The sequence below is a fragment of the Zerene cesonia genome, chromosome 27, assembly GCF_012273895.1.
Source record: "Zerene cesonia ecotype Mississippi chromosome 27, Zerene_cesonia_1.1, whole genome shotgun sequence".
Taxonomy (NCBI): domain Eukaryota; kingdom Metazoa; phylum Arthropoda; class Insecta; order Lepidoptera; family Pieridae; genus Zerene; species Zerene cesonia.
Window position 1 is genome coordinate 1,379,266 of NC_052128.1, and position 22,782 is coordinate 1,402,047.

Genomic DNA, 22,782 nt, shown 5'->3' on the forward strand with positions numbered 1-22,782 from the left:
GATGAGACAAAATATAATAAATAATAATGATGGATATTGTAGTAAATATTTGATGAAATTTATATTAAAATTTTATATACGCGTTGTACTAATAAGACTAATGTAATTACTTATTTTCTACTTTTTTCCTTTGAATATAATAAATTTATACTGTGTAATAAATAGTGTTTGTTTTATTCCCAAAAACTGAAGTTATCACAAACTCAATGAGTATTTATTGAAATATTGTTATTTTTCACAAAATTATAATGACATACCTAATAGCTGTTTGACCTTGGGAAAATTATATCTTTGTACAACATTGGCAATAGATTTTTTGATTTGACAAATATCAATCAATTTTGGATATGACTTCGGAATAATGAGTAACTAAATCAAAAATAAGACTTGGTTTAAAAGTCTCGTAACCAAGCCATTAAATATTAAAAAAAAAAAAATGAGTAACTAGTTACTAGTATTTAATCTGTGCATACGATTGACGTCTGACAGTCCGCAGTAATTTATTGTTTGAAAACAGTATACAATTTTAGGTTTGTTAAATTACGAATAAATGTTGTAAGGAAAATTATCGTTGTTTTCATTTAATGTCCAGTAAAAGGAGATGTGAATAAATAAAGTTGGTGAATTACATAAGTAAACGATAACATGGTTCGTATTCATGCTATGTATTAATTATGAAAGTTACTTAGCATTTTATAATAATATACTCTTATTTATTATTGCTTTACTTTACAGAAATGAAAATGAAAATTAATGAACCCTTTTACGTATAAATGTAGCTGTTATTTGTAGTGAAAGACGAAAAATGATAGCTCATAAAGAAGCATACATACTCAATAGTATCCAGTGATTATACACAATGTTAAATCGAAAATGAATTTTTCATCAAAAAATGTTTTCTCCTGTTTATTTCTTCGACCCTGGCTAGGTGTGCCTCTTGGTTTGTGGATAGCTGTTTCCGTTATATATTACTGGTGGTTAATATCAAGGATAAACATATTGGAAACACAAAATATCGTGTTTAAAAAACAACTTCAAATATCCCAAAATGTGATGCGGCAAATATCTGTGGACACTGAGATAACATATACTGTACCTGAGGTAAATAATATATATAAATTAGAATATTTAATACTTAATATTCATGTTTGAGACTGAAATTAGTTTATAATACTGATTGAAGTATTGTCTCTTTACTGAATATCTATAGCATAATGAACATTGTGATTTTCTTGCCTCTGAATATTCTCTCTACAAAAGAAAAAGCTAATGATAAAAAAAAGTCATGCCTAAGGGCTATTTATTTAACGGGTATGACTTTGTTTGCGACACATATATAATATTGATTCACCAATTAAAATAATGAGAATATGGCAAATAATATATATAATGAATAATATACAAAACAGAATAGGGGAGTTCATCCACACTGTTTCAGATTCCAGATGTGGCCGGAACAATCTGTGAAACAGTTCACGTAGCTCTTGTTTGCATGGGGAAGTGTACTAGGAACATCACACCCATGTTGAAATCCCTGCTCCATCATAGACAGAACCCAATACACTTTCACATAATTGTGGACAGCATGTCCGAACATACAATTGGCACTCTATTTGATACTTGGGATATACCTGATGGTATGTAGTGCACTTATTTTATGATTAACTGTCCTTATTTCAACTATGCAGCTTTGTCTGTGTGGACAAAATGTCTTTAAATGGTATAAGGTTCCACCACTGGAGGTAGAATTTAGTAAAATCCTTTCTGAGTTGATGCCCACATCATAGTAGCTATAGGCATGCCTAATTTTAGCCTGTGCGGTCTGACAGTTTGTGTTGTGCATTGTTACATAGGTCTGTCAGTCCATTTAGTGTTTTATATATCTAGATTTGAATGATAATTGTAATTTGTATAGATGACTTATATACAACTTTGCTATGGGTAATGTGGGTAATCTTTGCTCTGGTGATCTGGTAAATAAGTGCTGGGTTTTGTAATCAATAGTAAATAGATATCAAATTTTTTAAGATGCCAGTAATCTCAATTTATAAGTTAAACTTGGATTTGAGTTCATGAGGTTTTTAGAATGTATGAGTAAATTGTAAAGTATCATTTACGTTAAAATAAAATATTCTTTTCTTCGGAGTTATAAAATGAGCTTCAATCGACCCACTTGTTTGTGAGCATCTCTTTAGAGATTTTTTATATTTAACAATAGATTATTTATAAATGAAAATCCCTACTTATAATGTTATAAATGCGTGTCTGTCTTTCGGGCGTAAGCTAGAAAACAATAAATACTGACATAACATACTGGCTAATCTTTATTTTTCACAGTGAAATACACCCAGTACAATGCCCAAAATCGTCTAGTTGAAGTCCGTTGGATACCCAACAGTCACTACTCAGGGATATATGCTCTAGTCAAACTCCTGTTTCCCAGTATACTGCCCGATAGCCTTAGACAAGTCATAGTGCTCGATTCGGACCTAACATTCCTATGTGATGTAGCAGAACTATGGAGCATGTTTAGAAACATGACTGATGATCAGGTAATATTTTCAGACTAAATGTCTATGCATTAGAAATATTTAGTGTAACTTAAACTACAAAGCAACAATAGAAAAAAATACAGCAGATCTTAAAAAAAATAGTGGGAGTTATGTTTAGGAAGTGGTTATAGTTAGTCTTCATGTTAATTTAAAATCTTAAATAAATATGATACTTATGAAACATACAACAATACTGGTAGATGAGTAATTTTTGAAAAATAAATAAAAATGAGGTTACCAAAAAATTGAAAACTTTATTGCTCACCTTTTCCAATCATAATCAAAAGAAAATTCAAAAAATTATCCAGCTTGCTCGCTCCTATTTGACAGTCACTCACAAAACCACCTTTTTCAGTTTATAGGTCTAGTGGAAAACGAAAGCAACTGGTACTATGATAAAACGAAACGCTGGCCAGCATTGGGCCGCGGTTACAACACCGGTGTCATGCTATTGGACCTGCACAAGCTAAGAACAATCACGGACTGGACGTTGGTATGGCATGAGACGATCAATGAAAATTTGGAGCAATTGAAACAAACAACGTTGGCCGATCAGGATGTGATCAATGCGATTATAAAAAAGAATCCAAGCTTTGTTTTCAATATCAGCTGCCAGTACAATGTCCAAATGTCTATGAAGACGCTGGCTAAGAACTGTTATGGTGAAGATGTTAATAATGTTAAGGTAAATATAGTAAACTATATATATTATTTAATTTTTAGTTTTATACCATTGAAATGCTTTATAAATGAGACATTTTGAATGAATAGAAAAAATTCGATCACGAGGCGGGATTATATTATATATTTTATATAAAAAGAAAACTAGAAAACACGCTTTAATGATAGAATCAAGTAAATTGGCTTACATGCCCAGTTTATAAGTAGAGAAATCACAAACAAAAGAAAAGAAAATAAAGTCCTGTAATTATTGTATTGTCACCGATCCTGTCCAGTATAAGTATACAAAGTTTGAATTAAATGTGTCAATGGAATTAGTAATGCTTTAAGACGTCACGACAACCCGCCCTATGAACTACTATAGAAATGTTATAATACTTTCAGATAATTCATTGGAACTCTCCCAGTAAGTACAGTGTGAGGATCAGGGATGCTGAGTATTTCAAGAACATTCATCTCTCCTATGTAAATTTCGATGGGAATCTTTTACGGGAAAAATTGCACAGATGTGCACAAAATGAAGTGGTTACTTATAAGGTAAAGGGTATTTTTATTTTTATTTTGAGCCGACTTTAAAAAAAAATGAGGTCATCAATTCGACTGTATATCTAAGTTTACATTTTTATGTACAAAAAATTACATTAGTTAATGTTAATACCTTTATTGCCTTTACTCTGGTTGAACTCATTTTTGTATTGAAATATACACAATTAGCGTTCCGCCCGCGGCTTCGCCCGTGGAGTCAAATTAAAGGTTAGCCACAGGGTTTTCTAGTTACTTTCGCAATTATAATATTAATAGATATTTTGAGGTGTCCTTTAACACTTAAAATATGTCAACATACAAAATAATTTATATATATGACTAGCTGCGCGGTTTCACCCGCGTAAGTCCATATCCCATAGTAATATCGGGATAAAAAGTTGCCTATATGTTATTCCAGTTGTCTAGCTGTCTACGTACCAAATTTCATTGCAATCGGTTCAGTAGTTGTTGCGTGAAAGAGCAACAAACACACACACATCCTTACAAACTTTCGCATTTATATATAATATTAGTAGGATTACTTGAATTACCTGTTAACACATTTTTTTTCAACACACACAAAATGTGCTTTTTTTTCTTCTTCTTAGCAGATTATACAACCCCCAACATTTTTAAAACTCAGAATTCACTAGATTATCAAAATCAAATTTATTCCTTGACAATATAACTTTATTACTAGCCATAGAGTTTTTTTTTTGTAGATGAACCATTCCGACCTGTGCCTGAGCTTTCGCGCGGCGCAGCGCGTAAAGCTGCGCACACACTTGTACTACATGGACTATAGCTACTCTAGCGTCGATGGTTTCGACGTCACACTGGTGCTGCAGCTGTCTATGGATAGATTGCAGTTTTTGGAGCGGCTCGTCAAATATTGGGATGGTAGGATTTTTTTTTTTAAGTTTGGGTTAGACGTCGATTTTAGTTTAGCACTAACTGTGCCCTGCGGTTTTACTCATGTAGTACCTGATTTTATATAGCCTAAAACATTCCTCAATAAATGGGCTATCTAACACTGAGAGATTTTTTTCAAATCGGGCCAGTAGTTACTGAGATTAGCACGTTCAACTAAACAAACAAACTCTTCAGCTTTATAATATTAGTATAGATTAAAATAGAAAATCCCAAGATGTAAACTCATACAAAAGTAACGCTCGAAGGTGTCGCCAATCACTCACCAATTTATAATTATACCTCCTTCTACCATATTTAGAATAGAATAGAATATCGTTTATTTCTAGAAACAAGGTACACAACACGAAAGAAATCAAGAAAAATTAAAAATAAATTTTGAAACAATTGTTTGTTTGCTGAGATAAAATATCGTGTATTGTGTATAAATACTTAAACATGAGAGATAAAAATTGAGAAAGAGGAAAAGATAGAAAAATTATTTTATATATCCATATATTATCGAAAATTATATAGAAGATATTTGTAACTTACAGTTTATTTTTATTGAGAAAAAATACTTTTATTTATTTTTTTATTGTTTTTTTTTATGTATTTAATTAGGTCCGCTCAGTGCTGCGATATACCTATCGGACTGCGAAGTGACAAAACTGGAGAGCTTCATACGAGACTGGTCCGACACGCTCAGCTTCCGACGGAATATCGGATATCATCTCGTGTTTAAGCACGATTCGGTAAGGAATTATGTCTTTCTTCTATATTAATACTTCGAGGTAGTAAATATTCTGACAGGTTAGAATTAGGGCTTAGAAAAAATGGTTTATGACCTGTTTTTATAAATACACTGTGACACCAGAATTTTTTATATCTTAATTCGCCCGATAGTCAGCGCTACCACTGCAATGCAAATGGTTTGCCGACTTTAAAAGATAAGGAAAAAGATTGATAAGGCGATTATGATTCGTATACCAACATATCCACATACATAAAAAAAATCTATCAATGTTGTATTCCCCTGTCTCTGACCTGCGAACGAATGTTCCATTAACGATGATGTTTCCAATCGCAGGTACACTACCCCGTGAACTACCTCCGTAACGTGGCCTTAGAGAACGTGAATACGCCCTACGTGTTCCTAATGGACGCTGACTTTGTGCCCATGGCGGGTTTGTATGGACACTTGAGGGCTGCTATTAAATTGATCAACCCGTATCCGCAGAAAAAGGTATTGTTATAAAAATAGTTATATGGGTGTCTAAATATATCAATTATACACCACGTATTTATTAATAAGAATGGTTACACTATTTTTTTTAAGAGAACCCCGCGTCTTTTTGTCATACCTAGCCATCGGCCACCCGGCCAAAAAAAAAAAACTGCTTTTTGTTATCAAAATATAATTAACTAGCAGTTCGCCCCGGCTTCGCCCGTTGTACATTTATAGTCTATGTTACTCGTGGATAATGTAGCTTTCGAATGGTGCAAGAATTTTTAAAATGAGTCCAGTAGTTTTTGAGCCTATTCATTACAACCAAACAAACAAAGTTCTCCTCTTTATAATATTATTATAATTAATGTATACCACACTGTTATATGATAACTATTAATACCACAAAATTGTAAACAGCCAGCCAATATATATATATTGCCATTGAAAAAAGGGCGAAAAGGGGAAAATTGAAAAAATTATAAATATATATATATATATATATATATATATATATATATATATATATATATATATATATATATATATATATATATATATATATATATATATATATATATATATATATATATATATATATATATATATATATATATATATATATATATATAATTTGATAGGGAATTATTGTCATTTAGTGCCATTTAAAATCTGTAGTTGTACCTCCCTCCCCCTCCCGTCAGGAAAGTGGAACTTTATTGGATAAATTAATATACTTAATTTTAAGCTTTATAGCATTGAAATGCTTTACAAATGAGAAATTTTGATAAAATAGTAATTAAATTAATATATTTTTATCTCGCTTCAGTGTCTCGTGGTACCGGCGTTCGAAACGCAGCGTTACCGCGCGTCCGTGCCGCGGTACAAAGCGGCGTTATTGGGGCGGTTGGCGCGCCACGGGGCCCCGGGGGGCGGGGACGTGGGGCCCTTCCGCGCGCGCGAGTGGCCCCGGGGCCACAGGGCCACTAACTACACGCGGTGGGCCAATGCGACCGCTCCGTACGAGGTAATAAATCCCACTATAATTATTATGTTATGTATAGTCCAATGGAAAACGTGTGTATAAAAAGATTTCGAATTATAAAAACAGTATTACACTGTATTTCGCTTCAGTTAGAGTTATACTGGATGCAGATTTAAATACATACTATAATAACGTAAATAAATTAATCTAGGCTAATTACTGAAAATTAATTGAACATGTCCAATAGTTTATCAAAAAAAAAAAAATTATATATTATATTATATATTACTAGCTGACCCGGCAAACGCTGTTCTGTCTTATTCTTATACATTTAGGGTTAAAAAAATTAGATGCTGGCCGATTCTCAGACCTACCCGATGTGTACACGAAATTTCATTTGAATCGATCCACCCGTTTCGGAGGAGTAAGGTAACTAACATTGCGACACGAGAATTTTGTATATAAGATTATATATTTACAAAAAAAATGTTTTTTTTTTAGTTTTTTTAATGGGTATTTTATTCTAAAAACAAACCACTAACATTAAGTTGTTACATGATTTCAGGTAGAATGGCAATCGGACTACGAGCCGTACCTAGTTGTGCACCGCTCCGTGCCCAAATACGACACACGGTTCTCTGGATTCGGTTGGAATAAGGTGAGTTCTTTATAAATATAACATTCTGTTATACATCATCAGCCATATATTGTTCCCACTGCTGGGACACAGGCCTCCTATGAGGGTTCAGGCCATATTCCACCACGCTGGCCAAGTGCGGGTTGGCAGATGTCACATGTCGTCGAACTTTTGATTCTTGGACATGCCGGTTTCCTCACGATGTTTTCCTTCACCGTTTTAAGCAGTGGTCATGTTATCCACATGTGCAGATAAATTGAAAAATCAATTTATTTCCTGCACGCTCGCCCCGGTCTCGAACCTCGACTTATCGATTTTGAAGTCCGAGGTTCTCACCACTGAGCCACCACTGCTTTTTTTTTATTCTGTTATACGCTTTTCTACAAAACACATATGAAAGACATAGACGATTCTTCATAATAATAATATGGCTAGGGACTTTTCTAGAATTTGTTTTGTATGTTGTGTAAAAATATGTTAAATCACTAATTTTTCCATAGGAAAAAACCCCTTATTTTTCGAATACCCCCCCTAATTTTTGAATTATAATGGAGTTAAAATTGTAATCTTATTGCATTATATTTCCATCAGGTATCCCACAGCGTAGAGCTGAAGGCGCAAGGTTATAAATTGGCGGTGTTGCCCGATGCGTTTGTTGTTCACACTCCACACGCGCCCTCACCGGACATCACCGCGTTTCGCGCCGACCCACACTATCGCATGTGAGTTTGTATTTATTTATTTTTTTGTTGTGTATAAACTCTTCTTCTCTTCAAAATCATACTATTCCTACTAATATTATAAATGCGAAAGTTTGTAAGGATGCGTGTGTGTTTGTTGCTTTTTCAAGCAAGAACTACTGAACCGATTGCAATGATATTTGGTACGTACATAGCTGGACAACTGGAATAACATATAGGCATCATTTTATCCCGATTTTCCTACGGGATTCGGACATACGCGAGTGAAACCGCGGGGCGCAGCTAGTCATTTATAATAATGGGTCCATTTATAACAAACTGCAGAATATCATCATCAATGTTATCAAATCTCTGGAGAAGAGGGAAAAATGAAAATATATTTCGAATTTATTTACCAACAATTTTATAACTAAGTATGTTTTATTTATAATCATCTAAAGTTTAGTTTAGTTTAGTTTAGATTCTAAACTTACAGATGCTTAGCGCTCCTAAAGCAAGAGTTCATGGAAGATCTAAAGAAAAAATACAACGTGACATTGGAAACGCCGAAGGACTCGCCCTACATGGCGGAGGCCAAGAGTCTACTCCTCCATCAGAAGAATGACTGAAGCACTTCGAAGTGTATTCACTTTAATGCGTAAATGACATGTTAAATTGACTCAAATACACCCAAGATTTAAATGCAAAAAAATAACGTTATCCGAGTTAAATCTTGTATATGTATGTCACCGTTACAATGTAGTATTTTTATTATAAACAGAAAAAGATAGATTCCCAAGAGATTTGTAATCTATCGACAAAGTGTAATCCGTAATATATTGCTATAGTATATATATGCTATAGTATGCCATATAACGCTTTCACTTTGAAATATTTCAATTTGAAATAATTCATTTGCAAGCATAAAAATGTTACAGGTGGAAATTTTTCGACAGTTTGTAATCTTATATGTGTAGATCAATAGAAATACAGTAAAACAACTGTCCTTTTATGGTTAAAGCTTACAGATTATACAGGCATAAATTGTAACTGAAAATTGACAATATTTTTTTTGCGAATCTTTTAATCTGTAAGGGAAAAATTATAATGTTATTTTGTTACTTTGAGATGAAGGATAAGACGGAAAGAGAGAGAGAGAGAGTGCGACGTGTTTTTTTCTGATAATAGTCTGTATGGAACTAATAAATATGCTTTATGCATTTAATGACTTCATTGTATAACGGTTCTACAATTGTAACCAGGAACGCTACGGTTTTTTTAGTGTTAAATTTGAAATTTTATAATTTTCATTATCGCTTCTGTTCGTTCGCCAACTCTAAATATCGAGTTGCCAGATAAACGTATGAAAATGTCAATTAATAGTTTACTTTGTCGATGAAATCCTTGGCGTAAATATTAAATCGAATATTGTACAGGGAATTTATATATTTTTAAAACACCAAAGTGTGTAATGCCTTTTATTTTTTTGTTATATTATTGCGAACTTTAGACAGAATTTTATCAATTTGGTAGTACGTTTTGAATTTTTTTGCACTTTTTTTTAATTTTGACGTTTTAGCAAATAACGAATAATGTTTCAATTCGAAATCATTGCCACAAACAAAATACAGTACATAGATTATTAGATTCTTACAGCTAACAAAGGTTAATTGTTAGTATGAAAATTATCATTGCTTACTTTTTAATAACTTATAAAAATAAAATGATGATTTTAAATGGGGATGTCAATCGCTATAAGGACGTAAAACCCGAGGTTGTGTTGCATTTGAAATTGTGAACGGAGTAACTATTGTCGCTCATTGAATAATAGAAATGACTGCTAAGTACTTTCTACTAATCTTAGTGATAGTGTTGATTGAGGTTGCCTTACAAAATATGTTACGCCCGTCGTCCGAAAAAACAAAAGAGATTGTCGGTTCGACTGATTATTGTTTTGTTACTCAATAACTTCAACTGATAATACGATTATTTTTCTGTTTGATAGGTAATTAATTGATCATATTTAAGAAAAGTGTGGTACCTCCCCCTCCCCCAGGGAGTGGGTGACCTTTTGTGTGGAAATGAATTATAATAATTTAAAGAGTCAAAAAGTACATACTCTCGTTTCTTTGAATATGCGAGTGATGTTGTATATCCATAAAATGCGTTAATACTACAATTTTTCCCATCAATGTACGTAAAAAATACGGAGATAGTCGTAAATGTCGTATAAATCGCTAGCACGTTTGTCCAGTCCGCTTTAATTCCAGTATTATATTCAACTGTGTAAGGGGAAACAATTTTCTAATAAATACGCCTCCACAATCACAAAAGATAATCGACCTTAAGTCTCGTATTTATGGTAAGAATTTGTTAATCAATAATGTTGCTCTTCGGGCGCACGCAATATTGCCAGCAGTATATGTTGACTTTTCAACATGTTATTTAAACATTGTTATTAAACAAATGTTTACTATAAATACGGGGTTTAATTGGTACATTTAGGATTAGGATCGAATGCCCATTGCCCAAAAATGACATATGTGTAAAAATTTGAGTTTCAAGTGTTACCAGATACATAATTTCATTATCATCAAAATAAACCACAGAGGTCGTAGATTTATTTCTGCATGCGCATACTTTAACACATATTGTTTAAATTTGATGGCGTACCGCACAGAATGTGTAAAAAGTTTATGTATAAGTGATTTTAAATTAGTTTTAAGTCTCGAGTTGTTCCTTTCACACCAAAATTGATTATTCGCCTATTTTAGCATAATACATTATTATATTATACATTATTTGATTATATTTTTATATGCTGTTTTGCTCGCATTTAACCAAAGCTTGTCACTCGTACCTTAATGTTGTGTTAAGATTTATTTAAAACGTGTATCCATGTTGTATTACATATTATTTGAGAATTATAAATAAATTATTGCAAAAATATGTTTTATTTTTTCCACGTGTCCCTACTTATCTTCATATGAGTATATATATGCCTTGAAGCATAAACTATAAAGGATTCTTTAATACATATTTTGTCTGTCCAATGCAAGCGAATCCGAGCCAATGGCATGTGTTAAATAGGAGTACGGAAAGGATCAAGGTTTATTTAATCAGTTCATAGTGGTATTTCCTTTAATCCTATCTATTTGCAACAACGCAACCAATTAACATGATAATAATATCGTTAGTTGAATCACGTCAAAATGTGTTTCAATTAAATATAAAAACTATAGTATTTAGATTTATGAAATGGATAAGAATGCTACAAATAGGCACGTAGGTACTCTAAAAAGTTTTGTAAAATTTTTAGCCGTTTTTTAATAAACAACAGCTGGAAACACTAAAAACGACTTGAAATGCTTTCTCGGTATATCTCACAAAAGACAGATTATTACATATAACATAGGAGAGATTATTTGTTTAATTGAATATTCATTCAGTTTAACTGTCAGATTAGATAAGCAGGCCCTACCAAGGACCTGGTTTTCTCAGTTAAATGATAAAAATTTGAATAATATGAAACCACTATTGTTGGTATGCAAATATTAACTTCTCATATAATTTAAATCTAACTAATACATTGTTTTCGTTATCATTTTCGATTCGGAATTCATTAGGAAGTTATTGCTTTTGGGATTCTCTTTTGAAATCAGCATCCAAAGAAGCACGATTATTTGAAAATCTAATTCCTGGATGTCCTTTTTCAACGTTTCCACGGCCTTCTTCGCAGTCACCAGTGGCGCGTTATCGTTCATAGAAGAGCCTCGTGATTCTGTTCTCTGCTTTATATTTTCTACTTTAGCTGTAATCTCGTTTAGCAATTCTTGCCTCTCTGTCACTCCTACACTTACTTCTTTGTACTCATTCGTGACTTTATTCAATTCATCCAACAGCGTACCGTATTCACGTACGAGGGGTTCAAATTGTTCGTTCAGGATATTCTCCCTTGCAGCTATTTTATCCATAACAGAATTAATATTATTGGACACTTTGTTTAGTTGTGTACCAGTAGTTTTGAATCTCTCAAACAATTCTTCTTTATAAGACTTCATTTGTGCGTGCCGCGTACGCCAGTCTCTACCGTCCGCAGAAATTTTTAACCTGAGTGCCGGTGCTACCCTCTCTAGCTCTAGTTTCCAAGCTTCCTCGTCATGAATTTTATTTGCAAACGTTTCAGATTCCTTTTCGTCCACATCACCAAATTGTTCGGCATCCGATTCTTCAGAATAAATGGCCATTTCTTCTTCAACTTTGTCAAGTGTGATCTCAGTTTCGTCTTCAACTTGATCAACGTCATCTACAGATTCCTCTGTTTCAGGAATATCTACAATTGGCTTTTGCCATTCAAAGTTTTCCGCCTTCAACGCTTCGTCAGCTAAGACATTAAGAATATAGCTCACTTGCTCACCATAACCTTGTTTCAGCTTATGAGAAGAGAAATCTACAACTATCTCCTTTTCTCTTAAGAATTCTACAATCATTGCAATGATAGCATTAGGATCGTCTTCTTCGTTTGGTTGTTCAAAAGCTTTTCCCGTTTTTCGTATAAGCCAAGCAGCTGTTGATGCAAAAACAAAGAACTGTTCACCCGGATTTGTCGACGTAACGAAGTAGTACCGGCTCATTGGCTTCATTTTTATCTGCGGTCGTAATTCCGTGTCTATTTTCAATAATCGCAATTTGTCCATTATATTGAGATCCATATTGACATTAAAGCTCTGAATAAATTCAATTCCTTTTACTTTATTTAAAAACAAGAATTGGCGCCGTTTAAAATGCCGACCGAGTTCAATAAAACTATATCTTAAATAGGAAATGAAATTTCACCACTTGAAAAAACAATTATTGCGAACAAAGCAAACGCATTCATACAACGATATTTGTTTACGTACGGTCGCCTAGCAACCGGCTTATTTTCATTGGGCTTATCGTTTAAAAACCTTATAAGGAATATAACGTAAATATATTCCATATCATATTTTCCGTCATAAATAAATGTCAATATGTAATACTTAACTATTAATTTTATTTACATAATAAGATTATTATCAGGATATCTTAAAAGCTTGATACAAAATAAAATATGTAAGTAATTGAATTCAAGTGACCTTTTCGTTTGTATTTACGTAGGCATTATTTATTTATTCTAATATATGTTTCGAAATACCTATGAATATTCTACTAAGTTTTTTACACCATATCTCTACACTTTAAATATCTGAGGAAGACCTCTATCGTTAAAAAAAAAAAGAAAAATCTGTTACCATTTGTAATCCCACACATTGATATGATTTAAGATAAAAAACGTTGCCAAGAGGTATACTTTGATTTCTGTCCTTGCGTACTTGATGAAAATTACACAGTACTATACGTGCTACGTGATTTGGTATACCAGAGTATCGTATTCAATCCCACAAATTCTGTCTTGTCATAGGAATTACAAAGAAGTTATAACTTTAAAATTCTTATACCAAGGACTAATATTAGTGTGAAACTAGACCGGCTTATCAAAATTAATATAACTCCTTGTGAACAACTAACGACTATGTGACATCTTGCCCCTACTCCCTGGTGGCAAAGCTGGATCCGTTCTTGGTGTGACGCTCCATGTCCTCTTGTTGGGTATTGGGCAGGTACAATTTATACATCATACATACATACTTATTTGTACTGCCAGAATAAGGCGGTTCTTGTACTAGTATTCTACTAGTGCCTTGTATACTATCTGTGAGGTTTATGTGCCCCCACCGGGAATCAAACTTAGGAACTCTTGATTGTACCCCAAACGAATCAAATAGGCGGTCACTAATATTCTTAATCCTTTTAGTCTGAGCAAACGATATAGACAGAATGAAACCATTATAAATCTGTTTAGAAATTTAAAAAATGTTAAAGGATTTTAAACCGATTTACAGCGTGGTCACGGTCTCCCCGTGACCACGCTCGCTGTAAAGTCTTCGAAACGTCGAGTTAATAATATAATGAATAAATCGCGTTTAAAATCCGTTAAAAAGTTTTTAATTTCTAAATGTATAATACTCGCGTAAAATCAAACACAAGAAAATACCATTTTAAATCTGTCCATTCGATATATGTACACTTTAGACTAACATATATTCATCAAGAAGATAAATACTAAAATATGGTTAGCGTCATAACGAATTCGCCTCGCATCGGCAGACGTATCACTTAAAAGGCTCTCTGACTAATGCAAAACCACACGGTCATTACCGTTGTCTAACGTCATCATAATTCGAAAATTATCTATTAATTATCAATTTGTTAAATTCTGGGTAATTTATCCATTTGTTTAATTATCCATTTGTTGCATAAGCATAACATGTTATTTATGCTGGACTATGACTATCACCAGTTATTACTTTATAATCAGATTAATGAATTCACATTCGAAAATATATTTCTAAATTGAATTTACAAACGTTAGTGATAAACTTATTTCTTTCAATACTTTTAAATTTAATCTGCACAAAACTTTTTCCTCTGATTCACAAAGCAGATTCTATAGAAAAGAGCCGACAAGAAAAAGGTACCTAATAGTTGGTGATTTAATGGGTTTTCTATACGCTTTTATTCGCTTCACCTAGGTGTTTGTATGTATGTAATCAACTCTTTTAAACACGATTCAGACCCACTTTAAGCGGATAGATTTAATAATAATTTTCTTACGTCTCCTTATATGAGAACAAGTAAGACAATTTAGTTGGTTCCATCATTAAAGCGTGGTTATTTAAATAAATTATTATGTTACCTGTGCCTATATTTAAATTCATTTAGAAAAGGTAACCGATTTCAATAACCCTTTAAGTTTATTTATACGTAATAGATTTCTACTATTATATACTCATTTAACTACTCCTTAAAGTATAAGTTCGTATATTTTTAAGGCTATGAATATGGAAAATAGATGCTTAAAAATATCGACACTATCGACAGTGATTAAACATTAGATATAATAATAAAGTTTACATAGGTTTGATCCACTAAAACACAAACGTTTATTTCTTTCTAAACTTCACTTTAAAAGCTTTTTGAATCATTATATTACGTCATATAACTCAGTAAACCAATACTTTTTGACAGTTTTCAAAATTATATACAAAAACGTTTTTAAATACACAAGTTAAATTATTATTGTGTTCATAATTTATAAGCTCCGTATGTCCCTGGCGCCTGAGCCTCACCTTGTAGACGCGTCAATGTTTTATTTTTGTGCAATGTTATTACGGAAAATATCAAATATTTAACGCATAAAATATTCCAGTCCAAACATTTTGTGAATAACACGCATTCTGTGAACAGGGCCTTAGCATTTATTATTACATTATTGTTTGTTATTAACCTTGTAACGACTACAGTTTTCTACGTAACACGTATAGTATTATGTTATCTGTGGTAATACAAAACACTTATATGCCATCGGTGGGCTACTTTCTTCGAATATTATATAGTTAAAAAGAAAATGTATATTTTTTTTTTTAATAATTCTTAATAGAATAAAATGCATCGTGAAATTAATCCTTAATATGGGCTCAGGCCAAACAATAATTAACATTACTTTGTAGTTTTGATTATTTATTTAGAGCTTTTCCAAAATCAGTTATCATTGATTTCTTAAAAGAAGACGTTTTTCAAAATTAAAATAATCTTAGCTAACTCAAAACTAAAAGATTTATGAAATAAAAAGACTGATAAATTCTTAGATTTTTAAAACTGTATAAATTTGTATTGTTCATTCTAATTTACTTCAGAACTTTAAAGTTTCCAACCGTCTATTCTTTCAGTTATAAAAAGTGCTATGCTGATCCTATCAATACCATATTAGGATGAGGAACCATAACTTCATTCTTGCTTAGCACTGGACGAAAAGGCTATCCGGTCGATTTCACGTATATAAAACAAACAAAAAAACATAAATGTTCCTCAATAAAGAACGGCTTTATCTCGTATTACTGGCGCGATAAAATTAGATTCGCTGACGACCGCCTGCGCAGCGTCAGTCACGCTTAGCGCTCGCGACGCGACGGCAGAGCGCGAAAATAAATTCAAAAAGAGAATCCGTAACCGTTCCATCAATATTATTTTTTTGTTTTGCGTCGCGTTCAGTGTTACGAAACAATTTTGTGACAGTGCGTTATTATATCGTGTATGTGCTGCCTTATATTGTGATTCAGAAAACATTAAAACTGTGTGGACGCTGTGTAATGTGTATGCAATAAAGTTGCAGAAGGTGAGTGTACTTTTATGGTTCGAAAGTTGAATTTTTCTGATGTACATTCGGGTTTTGGGAGAGGCCGTCGCTTGTAAAACCTCTTTCTATGTATGTCTGTTTGTGTGACATCGTGTTACCGGGTTATCTTTAAACCGTTAGATGCAGAGGCTACGATATTCTCAGTATAAAGAGATTGACATGGCACTATACCTATAGTCTTATATTCCATAGCCTTACTTTGCGTTTCATAAATTATAATTTTAATAATAAATATTTACGTGGTGAACGGATTTTGATGTTTTTTTTTATTTATGGCTGGTGCTTCACGTGTGGTGCCATTACAATTTAGTCTATCTAGTTCTGACAATTTCAAATCAGTTTTCGACAAAAATTATTATTATTAAAAAAGTTAATCTCAAATTCGATTGCCATATTTTATTTGTTTTTATATGAATCATTTCCTCTCTTATTTCGTTATATTTTGGAAAATTAGTCTTAACTCTCAATATTAATGAAGTCGTTAAGTTAGCTACAAATTATTTTATCATGTAGTGAAAATTAGGAAATTCACCGTATGGCGTATAGGTATAATTATCTACCTATAATCACTAAATTAACTCTACGTAATGTTCGTGAGATAATGGTAGGGTTACGAAGTAAGTAAGTAGTTATACTGAATCTTCATAATTTTTAGTAACTTTTTAATTACGTTATCGTTTTAAGGATGAATTAGCCAGAACTGTCCATAGTTTTAACAATAAAGGGTAGGTAACTATTTATATTATTTAATAGTAGGTATTTTTAATTTTTAGTTTTATAGCATTGAAATGCTTTATAAATTAGAAATTTTGAAAGAATAGAAAAAATTTGATCACGAGGCAGGATTCGAACCTGCGTTTCTTGCCTAACCGTAGCAACGCCTAGCCTCTCGGCCACCCGTGATCCTGCCACAGTAATCGAATTTCTTGTACTCTTTCGGTTTCTATTCTTTCAAAATTTCTAATGAATAGTAGGTATTTTATTCATAAATATAAGTATTATACTTAAAAACATATGTCTATATTTAAGTATTTAAATTCAGTAACGTAGAGAAAGATCATACCGTTGTGGCTACCAAAGATTTTCATTATTGCTACGCAACGCGAATAGATATTGTAGCCATAATACACAAAAAAAATAGCCAAGGAGGAGAGGGCTCACGATCCCATGACTTATCTTATCCAAACAATATTATAAACCTATTTTGTGAATGAATAGGCTACCTTTTTAAATGTATTATCCATTGTATGGACGTATTAAAATATTGGAATGACATGCATCAGCATGTCATTCCAATTATTAGACTGGATCAAATACGAAAAATAAACTATATTTATTACATGACTATATTTATAGCAAACTAAAACGATGATTTCAATACCAGAATATTTAAAAGTAGAGTAGTATTTTATTAGAGTTTTTAAGCACTAGAGCAACTTGGTGAACAGACCTTAATATTGCTATTGTAACCCAACATTACAAATCATACGCTATAACAATAATTGAATAACTAAGAATTCATTATCGTGCTTTCATAGCTCAAGGCCAAGATTTGCCTGAAGGTACATAATATGTGGCTATTGTTGTACCGATCTGCACGACATAGAAAATACAATGGGTAATATCATTCTTACAGAACACTGCAAGATAACTCGCATTTCTTACTGCAATGCTTGTTTATAACATAAAGGAATATGTATATATTTAAACTGACTAACGTCCTGTCCGGCTCCACCCGTGGTATATTATAGCCTACAGCAGTCAGAGATTGTACACATCCAATGGTGAAAGAATTTTTGAAATCGGTCCAGTAGTTCCTGAGATGAGCGCGTTTAAACAATTTCAGCTTAGGTAATTATTTTATTTGGGAATGTAGAACCGGAACGGAAGTTTTCACATTAAATTGACAATTCTGAAACCTTTTATGTAGATAGAATTTCAAACTTAGTAGGTCACCTACGAGATGCAGACATAAGTTTAATACTTGATAGGTGCTTATAAGAAAGTACTTGTATGAGAGAAAGTTTAAAGAGGATATGATATATTTCGCTAAGTTGACGTGCATAAAATATATAGAAAAATTGTAGTATACTATATGTAGTATAATTGGTTTTCAGCAGTCAGGATGAAAACGTATTTCCAATTCACCGCAAATATTATTATTATTAACTCTGTTGCAAGCGTGACCCAATTCTCCATGCTTGTTAATATACCTGAGCAGCATCCAACCATACTTGTTTGCATCCTTGATGAATGAGTTTTCATGATATTCACATCTGATATGCAATATTTTGTCCTTGTGTGTTGCGCCCTACTTATAAAAAAAATGGTATTACCAATAAGAGACGAATTTTATAGAACGCATATGCTGTAAGAACGAATTTTCTTTATTATAAATTTGATCTGACTGATCAAGTAACTTATAGGTTGTCGGTGCTTAAAGAATAGCTTAAAGAATAACTTTACTTTAGAAAATGTAGATAAACTTACCTTATTTAAAGTAATCTTTGTTTATTGATTCATAGATTCAGCCAGTTTGGCAACTGTGTTTCATTCTTTCAATTAATACTTTACGTTTCATCATATATTAATAAAATGTAAATAATACAAGAGGTATTCGCAAAGACTAACCTTGACTTTAAACAAATATCTACAAAAATGATGTGCGAATTGTTCAATCAATTCTTTGAGTAGTGCAAGTTGTAACGTTATTAACTTTTTATGACTTCAGTCTAAAAAGCTACTATTCATAAAACCATTTCGCAACGGATATTAAAATGTTTTAATGAAAATCGTTTGATTCCGAACGCGATATAAAAAACTGCAGAATCAATCGGAATGTGAGAAGGCCAGACAGTTATTTCCGAACGAACCACTTGTATATGTCTGCATTTCAGTAAACTGTAGCTCTGTAAAGTGACACCACTTATTAATGATTATTTTCTACTTACCAACCTACTTTATTATAAAACATATCTGTACTAAATCACAAACCAATTTGATTTGTTGTTGTAATTTTCGTCATTAGACAAAATAAAAATATTAACAAGTCTCCCAAAAACAAAAAGTAAAATTCCTACAGTTAGAACATTGTTAAATTCAATTAAAATACGTTATACATTATAAAATATGTAAACGTAATAAGTAAGGATCAATCTGAAAACATATCCAATAAAATATTTCAATTATAACACAAAAAGTAGGTTCATAAACTATTATAAATAATTCAGCCTTACCTTAAGTCTAATTTGAGTAATTTTGTTTACACGATGAACAATTTTCGTGATTCGCGTACAATCACAAAAATTATTCATCATATAAGGTACTTAATAATGCATATTACTAAATATGATTCGAAGTGAAACATTGCTAAGTAAGGAAATAAGAAACGGAAGGACAGACACATGTTTAAGGTTATGTGGTAATAACCTATATATAAATATTACAATTTCTGTATAATTATTGAATTAAGAATTTAAACGTTTAAAGAATTTTTTAACGAATTAAGGGGTAACTGTACAGTGTCATGCAGTATTGTTATTAATGCGAAAGTCTGTCTGTCGGTCTGTTACGCTTTCAAGCATCTATGTGGGTGACATCATAAATTTAGATTGCAATTTAAATCAAACCAATTAAGAATGAGAATGAGGGATGAAATAGTTTCGAAAAAGAGCTTAAAAAATCAAAACACAAAATATTTTCTGTCCTTGTTTCTAAGCTTTGTAGTATGAATATTGTGGAAGTAAAAAGAATCGTTAATTAATAGATCAAAGTAAATTAAAACAATTTTGAAATATTTAAAATTGCTATTGGATAGTCCAGAATGGGTGTTCACGCACTCTCTCAAACTAGGAAGCTTTAATAAAAAGTGGCGCAGCGATAACCCATCAAGAAGAGCAGACTGTAATTTTAGGGTGCATGAAAATCATGGGTGCATATTTATATGGCGAAAAAGGTGGATTATGTATCTTAAATATCAGTATTATTAGAGCTATATTTCCGAAGATAATGGACCTTCAGAACTTACGATGGTGTGGATACCTTCACACCTACTTAAAATGTATGCAACATCGAAAAGAACACAATGTCTCAAGTAAAGGCTTATCGCGACTCGTTTCGAAAGCAGCGTTCATTGACCGGGCTCTATTAAGCCGGTTTGACATTGAGGTTTCCAGCTCATTGTTAAATATTCTCTCGTCACTTTGACATTTTGTTAATATTACTGCGTTTTTGGGACAACGCGATGGTTTCTTGCAAAAATGCCAGCTCTGCGTTCTAGAGACATTTAGGTTATAATTTTAGTGGGATAACAGTTCCATTTTTTAATGAGCCAATCAAAACGCATGATGAGAGAGGTAATTTAAAATGATTAGTAATTGTAATAAGATCAAGAAATATATTTTTTGTTTATAAGATCCTCCATTAGAAATGATTCTTACGTATTGTGGGAAGGACATTTTAATTTTAATAATTTTCAGTACTTAGGTACCACCGACACTAAAATGGTACTAATTATTATCCTGGTTGAAGTATATTCTACACAAGCTTTTTCCCGCAGCTTTTCATGCATATACTAAATTAATTACACCGTTTTAACATGTTCCACCATTATTATTGACTATAATTATCATGGTACAAACTTTCATCCCCTATTTTGTCCCTTTAGGGGTCGAATTTAACAAAGTTAGTCAGTCACCTTTAAGTTATATATATATGTTTAGATTCCCCAGATAATGGTCGCAAGATATGAGACCCTATATAATTTTGAAAGAAAAACGTGGATTATGTCGAAAATAATTTTTGTTTTACAAAAAATTTCATTAACTTGTATGCAAAATACAAACTATGCAATTGTACCGACTTATCTCAATATATCACTAATTACATATGTTTAAGATAAATATGTATAACAACTAACAAACCACCCATTAAGCTATTATGAAATCGCAAATGTTTACAAAAGACATGCCAAGACCAATAATGTCTATGAACATTGTGATTAAGCCAAATCGGTCACTATATTAAACATCAAATAGCATAGAATTGAGTAACAGTTTTAAGGTGATGAAGAATTAATAATCTTTCCACAAAATATTGATAGAATGCCAATTCTGTAATTCTGACCTTCATTCAGTCATTCATTTGTGTCGCTTTTGCACGTTGTTCACGGAATTATATTACTTATCTTTAAATTACAACATTGCTGATAAAGGATTCAATTTTGTTATATTTAATTAATAAGTCAATAAGCTAGACATATTTCTTAAACAAAAAGACATTAAATATACTATTCTAATAGGAAAACTTATCAAATTATTGTTTAGTCACCGACCCTTAATAAGTACAAAGTTTGAATATATAATAGGCATATATCGTCATATAAGAATCATAATGACATAGACACAAACATCCATGAGATAACACAGAACTGCCTAAGTGTTCATGAAATCTATTGGTTTCTGTAGTAGGATAGTAAAATATTCCATGAAGATAATTAATCTACTGTCATCTTTAGAAGCTGCCGACCTATTATGGAGCGCAATTGTGACGTACCCCAATTGACGTAGCGCATTAAGATGCAGCTAGCAGCATCACCACAGAATATGTAACATAAACAACATATGAAGGCGGTTTCCTTTACACGCATGCCATGTGCACGTTTTGTGCATATTTTATGAATTAAGGCATGCTTTCTGAATAATTCTATTGGAAGGAAAACTTTTTGTTATAATAATTAACTTGCTTTCAATCATTAAGTAACTTATACATACTTAGAACAAAATACTATTAAATATGAAAATGAAGCTCTATTTTATGTAATGAATCAGTATTTTACGCTATAACCTTATTGAGGTTTCAAAGTATCATTATACCAAATTTCATCAAGGTAGGGTCTATGGTTCAGGCGTGAAAAGGAGACAGACAGGCAGATACCAGATAGTGGTTTCGCATTTATGGCAGAAGTAGGGATTTGTTTCATAGTTTATAATCTATTCATTAAGAAGTAATCTCTCCGTGACAAATACACGTGCAGGATCATTCCATTTCCAAGGTTACTTCTTTATTGATATGGTTTGCTTCCATGAGGATAGGACTTTTTTTCGCTAATCATTACCGAGAACTTATCATCAAAACAGTTTCTACTATTTCACTACTATTCACTACTTGTCCCTGTTCATAGAATTCGATTCTCCATTGAGATCTCACTCAAGCGTCATTGCTTCAATCATCACATTATCTAATTAATTATTATATCAATATCTATAATAGTAGACCGGAAGCCAAGATGGCGACCAAAAATATAATA

General features: G+C 32.3%; 3 protein-coding genes across 3 annotated transcripts in view; 2 read left to right on the forward strand and 1 right to left on the reverse strand.

Annotated features, from left to right (window-relative positions):
- Positions 1-490: 490 nt before the first annotated feature.
- Positions 491-10,721, forward strand: LOC119837456 (LARGE xylosyl- and glucuronyltransferase 2-like). The gene is made up of 13 exons (XM_038363045.1): positions 491-648; positions 736-1,101; positions 1,439-1,637; positions 2,338-2,552; positions 2,908-3,237; positions 3,618-3,770; positions 4,481-4,658; positions 5,292-5,422; positions 5,758-5,913; positions 6,725-6,922; positions 7,446-7,538; positions 8,109-8,239; positions 8,694-10,721. Exons 2-13 carry the CDS (start codon positions 874-876, stop codon positions 8,824-8,826), a joined length of 2,145 nt encoding a protein of 714 aa, XP_038218973.1. The 5' UTR covers positions 491-648; positions 736-873; the 3' UTR covers positions 8,827-10,721.
- Positions 10,722-11,778: 1,057 nt separating this feature from the next.
- LOC119837256 (intraflagellar transport protein 57 homolog) lies at positions 11,779-12,909 on the reverse strand. Its single transcript, XM_038362773.1, has one exon. The coding sequence runs from the start codon at positions 12,907-12,909 to the stop codon at positions 11,779-11,781; it is 1,131 nt and encodes a 376-aa protein (XP_038218701.1).
- A 3,279-nt stretch (positions 12,910-16,188) lies between these two features.
- The window catches only part of LOC119837503 (myosin light chain kinase, smooth muscle-like), a 28,084-nt gene continuing 21,490 nt past the window's right edge, over positions 16,189-22,782 (forward strand). Inside the window, exon 1 of the mRNA XM_038363103.1 lies at positions 16,189-16,454. The gene's annotated coding sequence lies outside the window, so the exon portion shown is untranslated. The remainder of the gene's footprint in view (positions 16,455-22,782) is intronic.